General features: G+C 39.2%; 1 protein-coding gene across 2 annotated transcripts in view; it reads right to left on the bottom strand.

Annotated features, from left to right (window-relative positions):
• Positions 1 to 2735: 2735 nt before the first annotated feature.
• The window catches only part of macrod2 (mono-ADP ribosylhydrolase 2), a 510226-nt gene continuing 495638 nt past the window's right edge, over positions 2736 to 17323 (bottom strand). For both annotated transcript variants that reach the window (XM_057341952.1, XM_057341953.1), the window contains 5 exons: positions 17111 to 17200; positions 11604 to 11672; positions 6273 to 6323; positions 5432 to 5503; positions 2736 to 4078 (listed from right to left, as the gene is read on the bottom strand). In XM_057341952.1, the coding sequence (XP_057197935.1) occupies positions 4041 to 4078; positions 5432 to 5503; positions 6273 to 6323; positions 11604 to 11672; positions 17111 to 17200 (320 nt within the window). In that variant the 3' untranslated portion in view covers positions 2736 to 4040. The remainder of the gene's footprint in view (positions 4079 to 5431; positions 5504 to 6272; positions 6324 to 11603; positions 11673 to 17110; positions 17201 to 17323) is intronic.

Genomic DNA, 17323 nt, shown 5'->3' with positions numbered 1-17323 from the left:
GAAATGATCCTGGTCTATTTGCACAGATAGTGATTTAGGAATTGGACGCACAAAGTAAACGCGTCCTCGCGTAATGACCGTAATTTCAGACTGTTTGAGAGGTAATGCACTTCTGTTCTGGGTGACAGGAATAAAATGAAAAACGTAATTTTGATCTTCGAATCCAGCCATCTTCATGTCAGAGCTGCTGACTAAACCAGACACAGTTTGTTAGTAATGACAGAAAATCGTCATTCCAGCGCTGTCACTGTCAAGCTCTCATTTGAACTGTCTGTTCACTGGCCTCACTAGTGATGGTGTATTATAAAAATTGTAAATTCTTTTATTCAAAGTAGATCAGATGTGTATGATCATATGTGTGCCTTGTAAATCAAACCGGTGATAAATTGTAAGCGATCAACCAGTTGGGATTCAGGAATATAAAAATATGAAACAAAGAAAATATCTCTATTTATATACTGTATTAGACATTTATTTTAAATGATAAATGTGGAGGATTTTAGCGACATCTAGAAGTGAGGTTGCGAATTGCATCCAATGGCTCACTCCATCCCTCCCTTTCGAAGCACTGCGGCAGCTGACACAAGACTAAAAACCTCGCTTCTTTGTCGAATGAGATAATGTATTTATGAAACGCTCTGTAGAGCACTTTGTCCGTTTAGGGCTACTGTAGAAACAACATGGTGAATTCCGTGTAATGTATGTATGTAGATCGAAATAGCTCATTCTGAGGTAATAAAAACACGACGCTTCATTATGTAAGGTCTTTATACACCTCTGAAGACATAGTTATGTATTTTATATTGCATTTCTGGCAATAGATCATCCAAAAAAACGAAACAATGGGCCTTTAACTTAATAAGCAGCAACTGTTCTGTCACCAAGCATCAATAACACAGTAAAAACAAAATCTGAGGTGATGCATGTCTGCATGATGCACCTGCTACAGAGACCCATTTAAAACCAACTTTCTCCTCCTCTGCATTTTCTTTTCTGCTTTCTTTTCATTTCCCCCTGCATTGTTCAAACGTATCGGGATCACCTGCTCTGTTCCTAATCTCATACAGCACAGCTGAGGTGCGGGGCCGACGGGGCCAGTGTAAATGTCCTGCTGGGCTTCCCGGGTTCTTTTATTCCTCCTACCTTCATAGAGAATTTGTTATGGAAATACATGGTGCATTAGTGGAAGCAGCAGGAAGCAAGGGTGCAAAATAATGAATCGTGCTGGGAAGCCACAGCTCTGGCCCATTTTATATATGAATTTGTAATCGCATATGGCACGCTATGCTGTAGTTTGGGTGCTACAGTAGCACTGTTCTGGATCTTTGATAACATATCCTTGGATTTAATGTATTTACCTTTCATGGTCTGTTTTGGAGAGTAAAATCCATCGCATTGATCATTTGCTTTTTTATTTTTTGATCTACACAGCTTTGGGTGGCCATGACATAACGTTACATTATCACACCATCAACACATTTAGCTTTCAGATGTGGCATTTTACATTTCCATAAGTTTTATTTTGTTGTCTCAATATTTTATAATATTCCTTCAAGTTAACGTGTCAACTTGTCTTTTTCCTGCAACATAGCTTCTGCTGACAGAATCAAAAACAAACCTCTCAGATTTTAGGTGCTCTAGGAGAGATCGCACTTTAATTGCAGCAAGACTCTCACAAATCCCTCAGAAGAAACCAGGTTTCTTTATTGGCCAGCTTTTGTGATCTAGACCACCTTCTGTCTCCACCTCCAAACGCAGCTCGTAGGATTCTTTTGATGACGAACAGCATTCTGTACCTCATAAGGTCAGAACCACAGGAGCACAGCAGCATGTGACAAGAATCACAAGAATTCTTACAAGTGACTCTCTTTCAGATTCCAGGGAAGAATTTCAAGCTTTGTCATACTTTGTTGGAATAATAAGTTTAGAGTTAAAGGAGCAACGTGAAATCTTTGTTTCAAAAGTATGTGTAAGTTACTGGGCTATATCACTGTAAAAAATAATTCATTTAACCAATTGCCTTAAAAAAGTGAAAAATATTACTCAATGAATTTAATGCAAACTCGTTGTGTTGACTAAACTTTTGAGTTCATTCAACTTGAAAAATATTAAAGCAAACAAGGTTACTTAATTTTTTGTAGAACCAAATATTTTTTTACAGTGAACAGTAATACAAATATATACATGATATAAAATGAAATTAAAATTGAGATGTCTAGCACAAAGACAAATGTGGACGCTGTTTGTTGGTTGGTTCTAAACAAGTGATACTCCTTAAGATTAATTTTTTAAACATGATTAATTGAAGACCTTGCCTGGGATTTTAAACCCGTCACTGAAAGACTATCAATGTATAGCGTTCCTTTTGTATTTCCTTTTATGTTTTTACCAAACATAACATAAGTGTTCATTTGTCATTCATGTTGTACACTCCTTAAAATGGACAGGGTTTGGTCGCATGTGCTTTCTGTTGATTGACTGGATTTGTCATTATTTTGGGCAAATTAAAGTGAACCTAATTGTTCCAACATTAAAAATGAGTGCCACAGACAGATTGAATTACAGTATGTATAATGCGTAATGGTCATGTGCAAACATGTGTCTGTATGCAACATTAAAACTGACAATTCACAAAACCATAAGCTATTCAGTCATATTTAATCTCAGCACGTTTTTTAAACATTCTGAAATGATCTGCTTAATAGGGTTTTATCATTAAACACAAAGACATCATGCCGAGGGAAACAACTTCATAACTTTATTCATAGTTACTTGATAGCAAAGCAAACATCAAAGAATGAAGGCAGGAGTTAATCTGATATACAAGTATGGCACCATTTAAAGGAGCAAATTAATCTTTTGAATACATTGTTTTTTTAATCAACCAAAATGCATGAAGATTTAAAATCAAATCAAAAAACGATCAAAGACAGAAAAAAAGATATGTTTAAATGAAAGAAATGTATCACTCATCACCACGTAGAATTGAATTCATTCAAAGCCACACTTTGTCATGTTCTCCCCGTCACCAATTTGTGATCATTTACGTGTGTCAAAAAATAAGGCAGATTATGTTTTGGAGATGCAAAAAAAATAAATACTGAGGGCTTGCAAGTGAGATGGAAGAGCTGGTAGGGACAGAGAACGAGGGAATGAACTGCAAAGAAAACATTTTAAACAATGGCATGCATCTAGTTACACCATGAGTGAATGAATCTGTTAGCACACTCGTCAAAAACGGGCACATCGATCTGACACAACCGAGGTTTGCCTTTTTAAAACAAGCCATTCGCAGAAATCAGAGCAGCTTTGGGGATGAAACGTGACCAATGCTCATGTGTGACGTTAAAAAGGGAAGCTTTTGTGCACCTCTGGTGAAGTTGAGGACTTGTCGATAGCGTCCAGGTGGTGCCAAATACCACCACTCGATGTGAGATCGCTCTTCACACTTGGTTCCTAAGCTCACGAATAAAGTGAAACCTCTTTAAAGTGACATCATTGGCTTGTGTATGCACACACACGCACACTCATGCACAAATAGACATTTAGTGTTATTCACAGGACTATAGAATCTGATCATATTTGGTCTGAATTTTGCATTAAGAGTTGGATGGAAAATTCAGCCGTGGCTTTACAAATCAGGGCTTAAATAAAAGCATCAGGATGATTTTAAGACGCGTTAAAACAATCTTATTTAAATCAGTTCAGATTGAGTTTAAATCAGCACCAGGATGCCTCGTTGAAAAAATATTGATCAAGCAGCTTGTTAGTGAGGTATAGTAGCTCCTCCAACTCTATGACCCCTGCACTCGCTCTGATATGTTCAAACTCTCATTTGTTCCATTTTATATACCTATATATTTGATTTATCATTTATATGTGGTAAAGAAAGACAGGTTGAATAGAAGGGAAGTGAATGAAATGGGGGTCGTATCTTCTCCCAGTGTTTGCGGGCGACTCCCTGGCGTGGGACAAAATTGGTGTGATGTTTGCCTTCACACAGTTTGCCGGCACTCGCTCCTATGAGGCTGATTGTCGTTTCATTCTTTTCTCTGTGCGCTGTTCTCCTCTTGGCCATCTTGGAGGAAGCAAACGCATAATCACAATGAGTTAAACAGGAAGGAGTACACGTTAACCAACACGCAGTTAACCAAAAAATTGACATTCTGCAAAATTTCATTTATCCAAATAACCAGGAAATGAATGATAAACTAACGTATTTATTGTTATGATGTGCTTGGTCTCTCACATGGTGGATGTCAGACATTCCTTTCCATTTTCACAATTCATTCACTTATAAATTGATCAAATCTAGTCCTGTCCTATATTTCTTAAATATGCCAGACTGCGCATGTGGGATGCTTGCGAATGTGGCTTTTATGATGATATGCATCTTCTTTAATTAAATGACATAAAACCTGACCGCAATGTGTGTTTATTTAAGTAGGTATGCCTTTGTTTGTATAAATACACTACAGCGTCAAGATACTGTACTAAATATTTTCCTGTCAAATGCATGGGAATGAATATAAATGGCATGCTGGGAGTTTGTACGTGAGGCCCTAAGAGGAAAGCTGACCCCGGGGTTCCCGAAATGACAGCGCAGCAAAACTCTTATCACACATGATTTATCAGCTTTCTCGCACTGCGTCATCTCTGTGCTCCGATCACACGCTTTGTATTTGATTTATTAATGTCCGTGAGGTGGGCATGTGGGTAATTCATCAAACTCAATTTAAGGAAGCATGCCAACACGTTTACTCTGAAAAATCAGGGTCACCCCACAGTTCCAGATCGGCAGAGGGAAAGTGAATCAGAAAAAGGAAGTGTGGGAATTGTGGGTAAGGCAGTGCCGATTGCTAGCTGAAGACTGACGCGTTTATATTTCTTTTGTATATGTTTTCAAAAATATCTTCACACTTAGTGAATCAACATCTTTTGGCGAATTGAAGTATAAAATATCATACAGTTGTCATTTGCGCTTATTGTAAAAATAAAGTTTCAAGCATGGTTAATTATTTTTTGATAAATGGTCTGTTTTAACAAAAACACATGAGTAAAAAGGCAAAATAAAAACATTTGGGTAACACTTCACAATAAAGTTTGTTTAACATGAGTAAACCTAACATATAAAATGCAATATTGTTTATTGTTAGTTAATGTTAGCTGATGCTAATGCTAACAAAAACAACCCTATTGCAAAATGTGTCACAAACCATCATGTTGTTCCAAACAAATACACATTTTATTTACTGTGCAACATTCTGAAACATTCTGACGCTGCTCCTTTTTCATATCACGGAAGTGAACGATCCATCATAAAGTGAAATTTGGGAGCTTTGAGTAAAATAAACAGGACACACAGTGAAGATGACAAGTGTGTGTGTTTTCTCAATGTTTCCTCTGTGTTTATGGATTTCCTTGTCTTTACCTTTGGGCTGACTGCTATCTGTTGGAGCTGATTCAGACTCTTGTGAGCTCTTGTCCTGGGCTTTCATTTCATCTAAAAAATGAGAATGAAAGGGAGAGAGAGTGAGACAGGAAGAAGAGAACGAGGAACTCAAGATCAGAGCTGAGCAAAGGAATTAAAAGTAAGAATCCACTAGGTGACATCTTATTGGATACTCGGCCTTTCCCATCTGAAATAAATGCAGTGGGTGCTGAAGGCTACGCCCGAGGCAAAAGAGCCTTCAACAGAACACTTCACATTGCAAAGTTCAGATGGAGCAGATACACCTGTGCATGTTTTTAAAAATGCAGCGACACGCACTTGTCTTTTTTTCTGCATAATTAATAAACCAAGCACTTGCTAGTGGTCACCAACAAACGGAGTCTTTCTTCTCATAGAGTGCGTTTGAATTTGGTTTATATAGTGATAAATACTCCCCTGTCATTTATTGTCCCCTCTCAATGATTGTATACATAGCCGCGGAAAAAATTAAGACACCATCGCCAAGTTAAAATGTCATTTAATCAGCAAGATGTATTGTGGCCATTCTAGTGTCTGTTGAATTTCAACAAAATCAAACCTCAGGAGTGACAAAATCATCCAACAACAATGTGAAAGATTGACAGCATGACAAGACACATACAAATCGAGGTTATCACATATCTTTTTTTTACTCTTCCTAAAAAAATGTACAAATGTTACTGTTGTATTGATTAAAAGTGAATATGAACTTACTGAAAATAATTTTAAAACGGTCTCCTAATTTTTTTACACGGCTGTAAGTGGCTAAAGTGAACAAATAAATAAACACATCTGTGTTTACCTTTAGTGCTGGTGTTCTCCTTAGTTGCTTTGACCTCACTTTTATCACCATCTAAATAAACACAAATAAAGTGTTGTGTAAGAATAGTAAGAGAAATGTTGAATACTAAATGAACTGATCAAGAAAGGTTTTGTCCAATTGTACAATTATTGGAGTAATATCTTTAACCTCTACACCACACCACATCAAATGTATTACGTTTAAGCAGCAATTTTTATGAGAGATCATTTCATTGCCATAGGTTCTTTGGTACACGGCATATGCATAATATTTGAACATAAAAATTATCCAAAATATCCTCTTATAAAGTCTCTCGCCTTCAAGAGGCACAAAACAAATGCGGGTGAAAGAAGAGGCATAGAAAATTAATTACAAACTGCCTTCAGTCTATATCAGTGAAGCTCACTCTCAAACTAATTCTAACTCTCTCTCTCTCTCTCTCTCTCTCTCTCTCTCTCGCTGAGCAAAGCAAACCACAGCATGAAATAATCTCCTTCCTGCGGCAAATCCATGGATGATGCAAACGAACCCAACTGCTTTACCCAGCGCTGCAAATAGTCACCACACTCCATACAGTCTGTCTGGCGGGATAACAACATTTCCCTTCATCATACCAGCACATCTTATAGAGCATCTCAACACTGGCACAGCAACAACATGCCCTCTGTCCTACCTGTGATGCCACACAATTTTTAATTATTTCTCATCAGCAGCTCTGAAGAGAGATAATTCCTTGGGTTACGGCGGCAACGTTTCAACAACTAAACACTGGGGCCTTAATGCAACCTTTCAGAATGACAGCTACCCAAACGCTTGCTCTCCCAGGCGGCAAACCCCGAAATTCTACTGATGTAATGGTGCAAGACACAAGTGATGGATTTGTGTTCCAAACGTACAAAGTCTTTTCATTGGAGAAATGGAGCAGGAGCTGAAAACTTGGATGAGGAAAGGTGAAATAGCAGAGCATGGGTAACCGCCAATACCATGATTTCATTTCATTCTTGTCTCGAGGCACCGTACATGGAGAAATTGAAACCGAGCGCGATACGATTCAAAAGCGTCTTTCCATTACTGCCCACTTCTGGAAGCAAGTCTCTGTCGCGTGTTTTATTCGTGTTCCTTTTCGAAGGGCGAATTGAAGTAAACAAACAGTCACACCATACACAGAGAGCATGCACACATAGATTCTGAATTTAAAATATATGTGTAATGCTGTTAGTTATTCAGAGCGCAGGGTCGCATTTAAAACACATGGACAGGCACCAAAATGAGAAAGTTAAGGCCGTCAGTCGTGTGCCGAATTGAGACCTTGCTTCCCTTCTGATGTGCTGTCTCTCTCGCTTTCCATGTCATAATGTCAGAGCTGAGCGGGACCTCTGCCACTGTGGGCTCCTAATAAGCAGCACTGATCAAAACACAACAAACCAGCCTTTGAAAAAAGAAAAAAGAGAATCCTAGAATTTCAATCGATGCCTGTTCTTGCTTCCCACTGCTGCCCCGTACGTCAGTAGATGGAGTAGACATTTGCCAGCTCTCTAATTTAGAACTGACAACAGTAGGAGTTCTGTCTGTTGGGAGGAGAGTCTGACATCCCGTGAAACAAATAAAGTAGCAAGAGAGGTGCTGTCAAGCAGGAAAAGTGGACCGCATCCAGACACTCTTCTCCAAAAATGCGAGAGACAACTATAAGTTTCTCTACTCGGAACCCAAAAGATTGATTTCGGGACTCTGAGATAAACCAAGTGCATAATGGGTTATATAAAAAAATGTCAAAGCCACTCAGAGTAACAGGCCTACTGTATATAACGTACACAGTACACTGTATATAAAATATCAAGATTATTACAGTTTATAGTTACTAAATAGTTGAGTAAAATACTACAATACTGTACTATAATTGAATCGAAATGCCTATGGGCATCTTTCTATCGCTGTTCTTCAAGGTAGTTTTGGAGAAAGATATGCCTGCAAGTTTATGTACTATGTGTAAGCGTTCATATTATGTGTTAACATAATATTGATTCTTGGAAGTTAAACTGTGATCGATATAATATGATAATGAAAGAATGTCCCATCGCATCACATGTACACCAATGTGCAGATCAGAGTGCACGCGTTTATATGTCGGCTATACCAAACAAATGAATGTGCAGTTTGTAATTTCATATCTTGTTTATTGTATGCCAGTTTTACAAAAAAGAGAAAGCATCACAGAAGTAAACATTCTGGAAAGGATAAACTGCTTCGTGTGTTTGTTTGCTTTTTACCTAGCTGTCTAACTTAGTGGACTCAAGATTTGAGTATTCTACCTTTGATAAATCCAACTTTTGCTTCATGTGCTTTTCTTGAAATTAACTGCGTTTAGCCATAATGAAAGTTTATGATAATCTCATCGTGTGGGTGGTACTGTATTTCTCCAATCTTCGCCAGGCGTCAGAAGACACCCGGAAGCCGAGCTGAATCAAGCAAGGGAGGGAGGCGTGCGTGTGGGGAAAGGTTGGGGGCAGACGTAAGTCATATTCATATTCAGACAAGCAGAAAATTAGATACTCCACCATCCATTCGCTCTAGAGATTGTGAGGGGCTTGTGGGTCTATTGTTAGTCAGCATAAATCGAATGTGCCACACAAATAATGGCTGGATGTGTCAGGCAAGTGTCAACATCTTTCTGTTGCCCTCCCTCAGGGGCTGAATTCAACAATGACATTAGAGATAAACACCTAAAGGCAGACGCTAGTTTAAGAAACTGATCTGATATGTTTGCTCACTACAGACCTAAACTGTTGTGTTGGTTGGTTGGGTGGTTACCTGGTTACCAATAGTAAAGTACTATTTGCCATATTTATGCATTGTAAAATTGTTTTAACTCTCTTCAGTGTAAAAAGCACAGGCCCATTACTTGTGTATTTAGGTATTAGCATTAGCAACTAGCGGTTTCTTTGTCTAGGCTACACTGAAGAAATAACACACTGAGTAGCCTAAATGATGAAATAATTCTAAAGTAGGACCAATAGCAAAGCGCACAGCAAAAAAAGTTCAACGCCTCTTGAAAACATGACAGAAATGAGAGAATCTGAGAAAGTCTAATACCATTCTACAGTTGAAATGCACCAGAGATTTGTTGCAATTTTTACTCTCGCTGTTTACGAACACAAGTCTGACAAAGCGAGAATGTCTGGATGAATTTCAGCAAATGCAACCGGACTAGACTTTAAATTCTTTTAAGAAGGCCACTCATCCAAGCAGTCTGAACAGAGTTCTCACCCAAGGTCCTTGCAATGTTTATCACCACAGTGAATACTTCTCCAGTCACTTAATTAAAAAAACCACAACAACCTTTTTCCTGGTCCTGGATTGTTTGGGTTCTCAAGGCCCTTCGACTCTTACAACAGACCAGCGGCTCAAAGCCAACCTCAAGGCGAACCAATAACCCTGTCCTAACTGGGCCGAGGGCCTGATGTAATCGAACCACTGACTCACAACAGCACCCCGAACATCAGTTTTCACATGTCGCTCAAGGGGTTAATGGAAAAGAACCTGACTGAATGGAGAATAAGACAACAAAAGGTTGTGGGAGAATTGTTGAGTAAAACCACTCAATAGATCACAAGTCAAAAGAATAATCTTCTCAGGGTCAATATTTCAGGTATGGAGATAATAAAACGAATCAAACTGAAAAAGTGTGTGATATCGTACTAAAGCTAAGGGATCTCGGGGTGGTCTACGGGCTCACCTAACAAGTATCGCATGCTGTCAGTGAATTTTAGACCTTACTGAAACAAAGTAAGGCTTTTGTAAGGTTTTGTATGTGGCAACAGTAGAGTTGAGCTCATCATTAAAACATACGTTAATGTAGTTCCAAGCCTATTCACGTGAAACAACATCGGGCAACCTTTTCAAAGAGCCAGACCAGGAGAGCTAATGAAGTGCTAAATGTGAAGAGCAAACTTCATTTTCATGTGTAAATATTCAAAGGTTGGCGAGCGAGGGCAGACGTTTACTTTCTCTGGAACAACGCTGAGGAGAGGAAGAGAAAGGGAGGCACTTGGCGTTGCGTTGCTGTGTGACGCTAAAGCTTCAGACAATTAGAGCCAATTAAAAGGTATCGAGTCGAAACAAACCCAGATGGGAGGGCTCGAGTGTAAATACCACGGATCCATCTCACGCACGTTCCTCCATGAAAAGCCAAGTGGTTCCTCTCATCTGCATTCAATCCTCTCAAAGCATGAGAAAAATAAATGGGTGGGGGTACGACGGAGGGCTTCGACAGAGCCAAGTGGCATTGTATCTCCGGCCGCGTTTGACTAATGTTACAAGATGTGCTTTGCAAAGCTGCCATTGTGTGAGGAGAAGGTCCAAAGGGCCCGGCTCTCCAGGGTCTGAAAGGCATTCAGTTCTTTCGGGCCAAGAAGGGCATGCCTTGAAAAAATCTTTTAAAAAGATATAAAAGACAACATGGGATCATGTGGTTTAAGGGTTACGCTGAAAGCGCTGAGAGGTGAATTGAAGTTTGCTGTAGATGAGTAAAACACATTTAGCGGTGGAGGGAGGGAAGCTCAGTCACACGTGGAACGGTAGCTGTTTTTACCGCCCGCCTTATCCGTATGGAAACCATATGGCGATTCTAAAAACTCATCATGTAATGCGAGTGTAAAAGTGCCGGTAATGACAGCCTGAGCTTAATTAAAAAACCCAATGTGGACCGTAAAAGCATGCGTTTCCTCCTGCTTTGTTCTTCTCAACCTGAAATGATACAGGAACGACACTAACTACCAAAAGGAATAGCTATTATAAAAACACAAAACTGAAAGAGAAAGGATTTAAATGATGCTAGAAAAGAGGGCGGCCCCTTTGCCATGACCTTGAGAGCGGCTAAACGCAGCTGTCAGAGGTAACAAGGTCTGCTACAAACGTTTAAAAAGTGACTCTGCATAATGTGTGGTCTGAACCCGACTCATCGCCGGTGTCTCAGCATGAGCCGCGCATGAGCTGCAGTGGAAAATAGAATGCAAAACTTTGTTCACGAGCACCTTTTGACCTTGTAAATTCTAGGAAAAGATTTCTCTGCATACAAAGTTGAGTTAAAAAAAATATGCTGAAATATTCTCTTCTTTGAAAGTAACCAACGGTTTCAACGTTCAAAAGCTTCTGGTTGCTACTGGTTGCCGCGTTGTTTAAATAGCAAATGCATTTGTGCTCATTTGTGCGCCCATTTGTTGCTACTGATGCAACATCAGCAGTCGTGATCATCACCGTAACTACATAAAGATGTAAAGACATGCGAAATGAAGTTTGTATTACAAAGGACAGACTGAGTGATTTAGAACGTACCTTGGACATCCATGGGAACGTCACCACCTTGACTAGTACCCTCCTTGGGTTCTGCACTCTTAGTTGAGCCTGTTGTCACAAAGAAAAGTACTTGCGTTAAAACTTTTCACATAGCACTCCTTAAGCTTAAATAATAGACTGCACGGCTAGCAAAATAGAGACCATAAATTTATAGAATAGGAATAAAAATAAGGCAATGTAAAGAAATAAATAGTGCAATAAAACAATGTGAAACCCAGCGAATACAATACCTGAGATACTTGTTAAGTGTTGAATTGCTCATTAAACTTCCTGGATTTTAGTGGATAAAGCTCGATTTGCCATTTTTTCAGATGTTTTAAAGGTAAAAGGTGGATAAAAAGGAAAATAAAGAGAAAATATGTTGATGATTTTTGTGATGGTCTTTCAAGGAATAGTTCACTCAAAAATAAAAATTCATCATTTCGTCATTTATTCACCCTTATACAGTATATAATTCAAAACCTGTGTCACTTTCTTGCCACGGACAAAAGAAGATATTTTGAGAAATGTCTCAGTGGTTTTATGTCCATACAATGAAAGTCAATAGGGGCCAATGTTGTTCAGTTCCCAACATTCTTCAAAAATATCTTCTTTTGTGTTCTGCAGAAGAAAGAAAGTCATACCGGTTTGGATCGTATTTGGAGTTTGGAGTAAATGATGACAGAATTTTCATTTTCGTGTGAATTATCCATCAACAACATTGAAAGCAAGCATGCTCCACAGCTTCCAGTCGCTGTCAAATGCTTTATATCCTCTGAAGATTTACCAAACAGTTTTCTCACTATTTTATTTCATTTAATATGCATTAAACTGCCTAAATTCCCAGTGACTTTTTAATGGATTTCGTATGCCTTTGAAAGGTGTGAGAAAAAGAGAGAGTGCGATGATGAGCGAGGGCTAAAATGAATCAGCATGAGCAAAACAAAACTCCCATTATCAGGCATAAGCTCTGCAGCCTCTGTCTCAGCACTCTTCACTTTCGCTGTGATTTTCCCTGCCTCCGTATTCCTCACACCCTCCCCGAACCCCCCCATCTGGAGGGTGGTGGGAGGGACGAGCTTTCTGATCAAAAGAAGATCTTCAAAGCTGTGCTGTGAGTGCTGAGCTCCTTCCAGCCTATTTGAGCGGGGCTCCTATGCTGCTACACCCCCCCCCCCCTTGATGCTAACAGGGTTGTGGGCCATAGGTGACTACATAATGGAAAGCAGCCACAATGCATTCTGGGTCCTCTGCTGGGGAACAAATGACAGTTGGATCAGGTGTGTTTGAAGTTCAGGGTCCATAAGCAAATGGTTGTGGTGGCTATTCGTGTGTGAATTCATACAATGGTGGCTAACGCATTTCGGTCCCCGCGAACACGTCAGTGCCAGAAAGCTGTTGTGTGTGGCTGTTTTTCCATCACACCAGTGCTCCGTTCTTCCATACCTCAAATTTCTGATGTCATTTTACACAATTTGCCAAAAACAAGAGGAGACAAAATGTCTTCGGAGCTTTATGTATTGAGCAGTGTTGGGTGTAACTAGTTACTAAGTAATTAGTTACTGTAATTAAATTACTTTTCCCTTGAAAAAGTAAAGTAAGGGATTACTCTATTTTTTTCTGTAATTTAATTACAGTTACTTCTGATGTAATTAAACTAAATACTTTGTGTAATATGTGTGTGTGTAATAGTGGAATTGACATCAAAATTCAAAGTCTAACTTGAAAATCCTTGCTTTAATGTATTATTCTCACATTTGTAATATTTCGGTCAGTTAACAATACTACTTTATGTAGTTTTATATTATTTATTTGAATGAATTAAAAGAGCTGTTTCATGTCTATCCTTGAATCACTTAACTAATAAAGGTTGATGTAGGAGATAGAAAGTAATTAGTAATCAGTAATTAAATACTTTTCAGAGAGAGTAATTTGTACAGTAATCTAATTACACTGTTGAATATGTAATTAGTAACTAGTAGTTAATTACTTTTTCAGAGTAACTTGCCCAACACTGGTATTGAGGGGGTCGGGGGTCCTGCAATGCAAAAAATTATTTTTCTTACCAAGCATTTTTGTTTTGTTAAACATGTTTGTCTAAAACAAGCAAAACAATTTACTTGAATTATAGGGACAGTGCACCCAAAAATAAAAATTCTGTCATCGTTTACCCACCCTCCAGTTGTCGCAAATCTGTATACATTTCTTTGTTCTGATGAACACAGAGAAAGATATTTGGATGACTGCTTGCAACAGTTCTTGGCCACCATTGACTAGTAGGAACAATTACAATGGTAGTCAAAAGTGTCTAGAACTATTTGCTTTCCTACATTCTTCAAAATATCTTCTTTTTTGTTCAACAGAAATGATTAAATATCTTTCTCTGTTTTCATCAGAACAAAGATTTTTTTTCAGTATTGGATTTTAACCTGCATCTCTTACATGGGCAGCAGAGCTCAATGTGTCAGCAGACTGTGTGTTTACTACTAAGTCACAAAGCCGCAAAGGTATGAAACCTGTTGCTCTTGTGGTTTTTAATGAGCTAAATGTGAGGACAGTATTGGGGCATGATGCAGTCACAACGCAAGAATGTTAGCATTTCTGCTGAAAATTTGGTTAATGTCTGGTTCCTCCAAGCACCATTGAGATATACAGGCCCAGGGCAATAGTTAATTGTGCTGTGATAGACTCTAGCCACAGGCTGATGGAAACTCTCTGAGCTCGCGGTCACATCCACAATCTCCCCTGGCACACAAGCAGGACAGGAGACGCTGCATATAAACAGCCAATTAAAAAAGCTGTTGGCTCCACCTGTTTCTCCTCGTGTGGAACCTCACGACTGGTGGATCAGAGGAGCCACCCGGCAGCGGTGCATCGAGAGAAAAATCCTGAAGGATGCTTGACCTTACCGGCAGGTTCTTCTTAGTCCTTGTGTGATTCATGTGTCCTGTTTGGCAACATGCAGTAGATGTTTGGGAGACTAAGGGCCCTATTGTACACCCGGCGCGTTTTTGCTAGTTTCCGCCGACGCAGTTCTCATTTTCCCGATCTCCTGCGCCGCGTTGTTTAAATAGCAAATGCATTTGCGCTCATTTGTTGGTCTAAAAAATAGGTGCGCTCAGGCGCATTGTTGGCGCATTGCTATTTTGTGGAACTGAAAATAGACTGCGCCATAGACCAACTCAAACCTGTGGAAGTGGATTCAGACACGTCCTGAGTGCACCTGCGCCGTGAGCTTTAAACCATGCGCTTAGATCGTGAAAATAGGGCCCTAAGACTTTTTTTCAGTGATATATTTAAAGTTGTGATTTTAAATGAGAAAACACAATTGTCTTTGTGATAAAACTGAATGATAAAAGTATAGGCCACCTAAAACACTACATTGCACACGCATTTGAAAACAATGGAGGAAAATTAAAAATGCTTTTTTGCAATGGATTTTGGTTGAATTAAAAGAGCCTTTAGCTTGGACGTTGCAAAATCAAAGTGTTACAATATTTTACAAAAGAGAAAATAGAGAAAACATAAAAGAAGAAAATAAAGCAAGACCCAAAATTTACATCAGTTCATAAAAGATGGATAATTATTTATTTTAGTGCAACCCCTGGCCTAAACAAATAATGCACATTAGAAACAAAGGAGGAAATTTTCCTTCTCGTTTGCGTTACATTAGCAGTCAGCATAAGCAGTCTCCATTGTTTTCCACTGATCTGAGAATTGAGAAGTGCACAGGACTTCAGCAAAACCAACAGATGGCCGCGGCACATACTCATGGGTCTCTGCCTCGAGGCCTCATTCGCTCGGAGACTGGAAACGACTAGGATGGCGTCACAATCGCACTTTTGAAAACTTGGCTGCGATCAATAGTTAATATGTGAGAAACAAAAGCCCAGGAGATCGAAAACCAGGCAATATTACACAAAGAATCCAGGGGGTGTAGCTTGAAGAAGTAAACAAATAAATAAGTGCGCGCAGGACTTAAATAAACAATGTTTTCTTTTGATGATTTCGTGAGTGAATTCAGATTCTTTGTTGGAGAGGAAAAAGAACAGCTCAGAGAATAGATGGCACATAACATGATGAACACTGATGTCCAAGAGTTAAAGTTGGCGACCTCCACATTTCAGCCTCACCAGGACATGAGAGGAAAAACTGAGGGTAAAAAAGAAGATAAGAAGAGTCTAAAAAGAAACCTTTCAGAGCGGTCTTTCGTGCTGAGAAACACTTATTGCGCACTGTGTTTGAGAACAAGAAGTGTGTGTTCTGCCTCTCTTAGTGATTTGTCTTCAGCATTTTTTCTCACACATTCACAGCTTGATTGTAAAGTCTGAAACGCACACTTTTATTTGATGTTTCCCGAACGCAACTCCGAACACAATGCGTGTATGTGTTGCATCCTCACCTTTACTTACATTTGTGTAAATTTCCCCTCTTGTGTCCTCTGGTGTGACACACACACTGTGTTCACTTCACATCACCACAGTAATATCAGATTTAATCAGGCACAAGAAGACTTGCAATTTGCAAAGTGTAATCAAAAAATGACATGTAGAAACAGGCTGAACTCCGGTTGCAAAAAACAAAACGTCAGGCGGTGAGAGACGAGAAGACAAACTCTGATTGGATTGGAGGCGCTGAGGCTCAGCGGCCCTCGCAGTAAATCTCACCTGCACACAGGCGAAGAGGCGATATTGACTCCCACCGCAGGAACCGCAATACACCGCGGCCGGAGAAAAAAAACAGCCTCCGTTAGCGAAGCCAGACTTATTCATAGGTAGCTTCGGGCTACGAGAAGTTTGCTTAATTTATGGATGTTTTACAAACTTATGGAGGCAACGGCACAGGTGTGTTGAAGGGAAAAGCGTCTGAACAGGTCGGACGTGAGTTTCATTTTGAAAACAGAAATACACAAGTTTATAATGCAAACTTTACCGAGCAAACGTCTAGTTCATATTTAGAGTAAGTCTTCATTTCTGAAGGTAGTGACGCTGTTGTCAAAGCCACATTTTCATGACAACGGTTAATTTCTTTAGAAGTAAAACTTTTAATGGGGACAAAAATGATGGAGTGCAAGTTTAAAGGTGACAGCGGTACCCTAATAACCATGTGCTGACAGCATTCAGGAACATAAATTAAAGGTGTTATAGAAGGAAATGTGTGTTTTTGTTAAAAGCACCTTATGGTAAAGTGTTGAGCTTTGCTTCATTCCTTAAAAATGTTGTATCAATTTCACCTCCTCCGTCTTTAACATCTGGTACCAGTGTGTGTGTGTGTATTAGTCTGCCGCTTGTGTTTAAATGAGAAGTGTTATCATTATGTTTGTACATAACGGTTTAATCAAGTTTTGTGTACACAAACAGCGAGTATAATTGAATGAACACATCCCAAACATGTCACTGTGTACCTATACTGTACATCTGCTGTGAGTGTTTGGATGGCTCTCTCTCTCTCTCTCTCTCTCTTTCTCTTTCTTTCTTTCCTTGATGAAGTGATGATACTGGTCTTACCTTTCCTTTGTTTTCCCTCTGCGTCAGTCTGGCCAGTTTTCATCTTCTTTCCAGGGCTGTCATCTGTCTTTCCAGGGCTGTCATCCTCCCCTTTACAGAAAAAAGTATGTTAATTTATTAAACGATAATACATCTAAAATAAAACAAATTAAATATGTATTTTTCAGAAAGAAGCAACATTTATAAACAACAAGAAAGCTCCCATCTTTCCAG

This window comes from Triplophysa rosa, linkage group LG9 (assembly GCF_024868665.1).
Source record: "Triplophysa rosa linkage group LG9, Trosa_1v2, whole genome shotgun sequence".
NCBI classification, from domain to species: Eukaryota; Metazoa; Chordata; class Actinopteri; order Cypriniformes; family Nemacheilidae; genus Triplophysa; species Triplophysa rosa.
The sequence above is the reverse complement of the archived record's forward strand: the minus strand, read 5'-3'. Positions and strand labels throughout refer to the sequence as shown.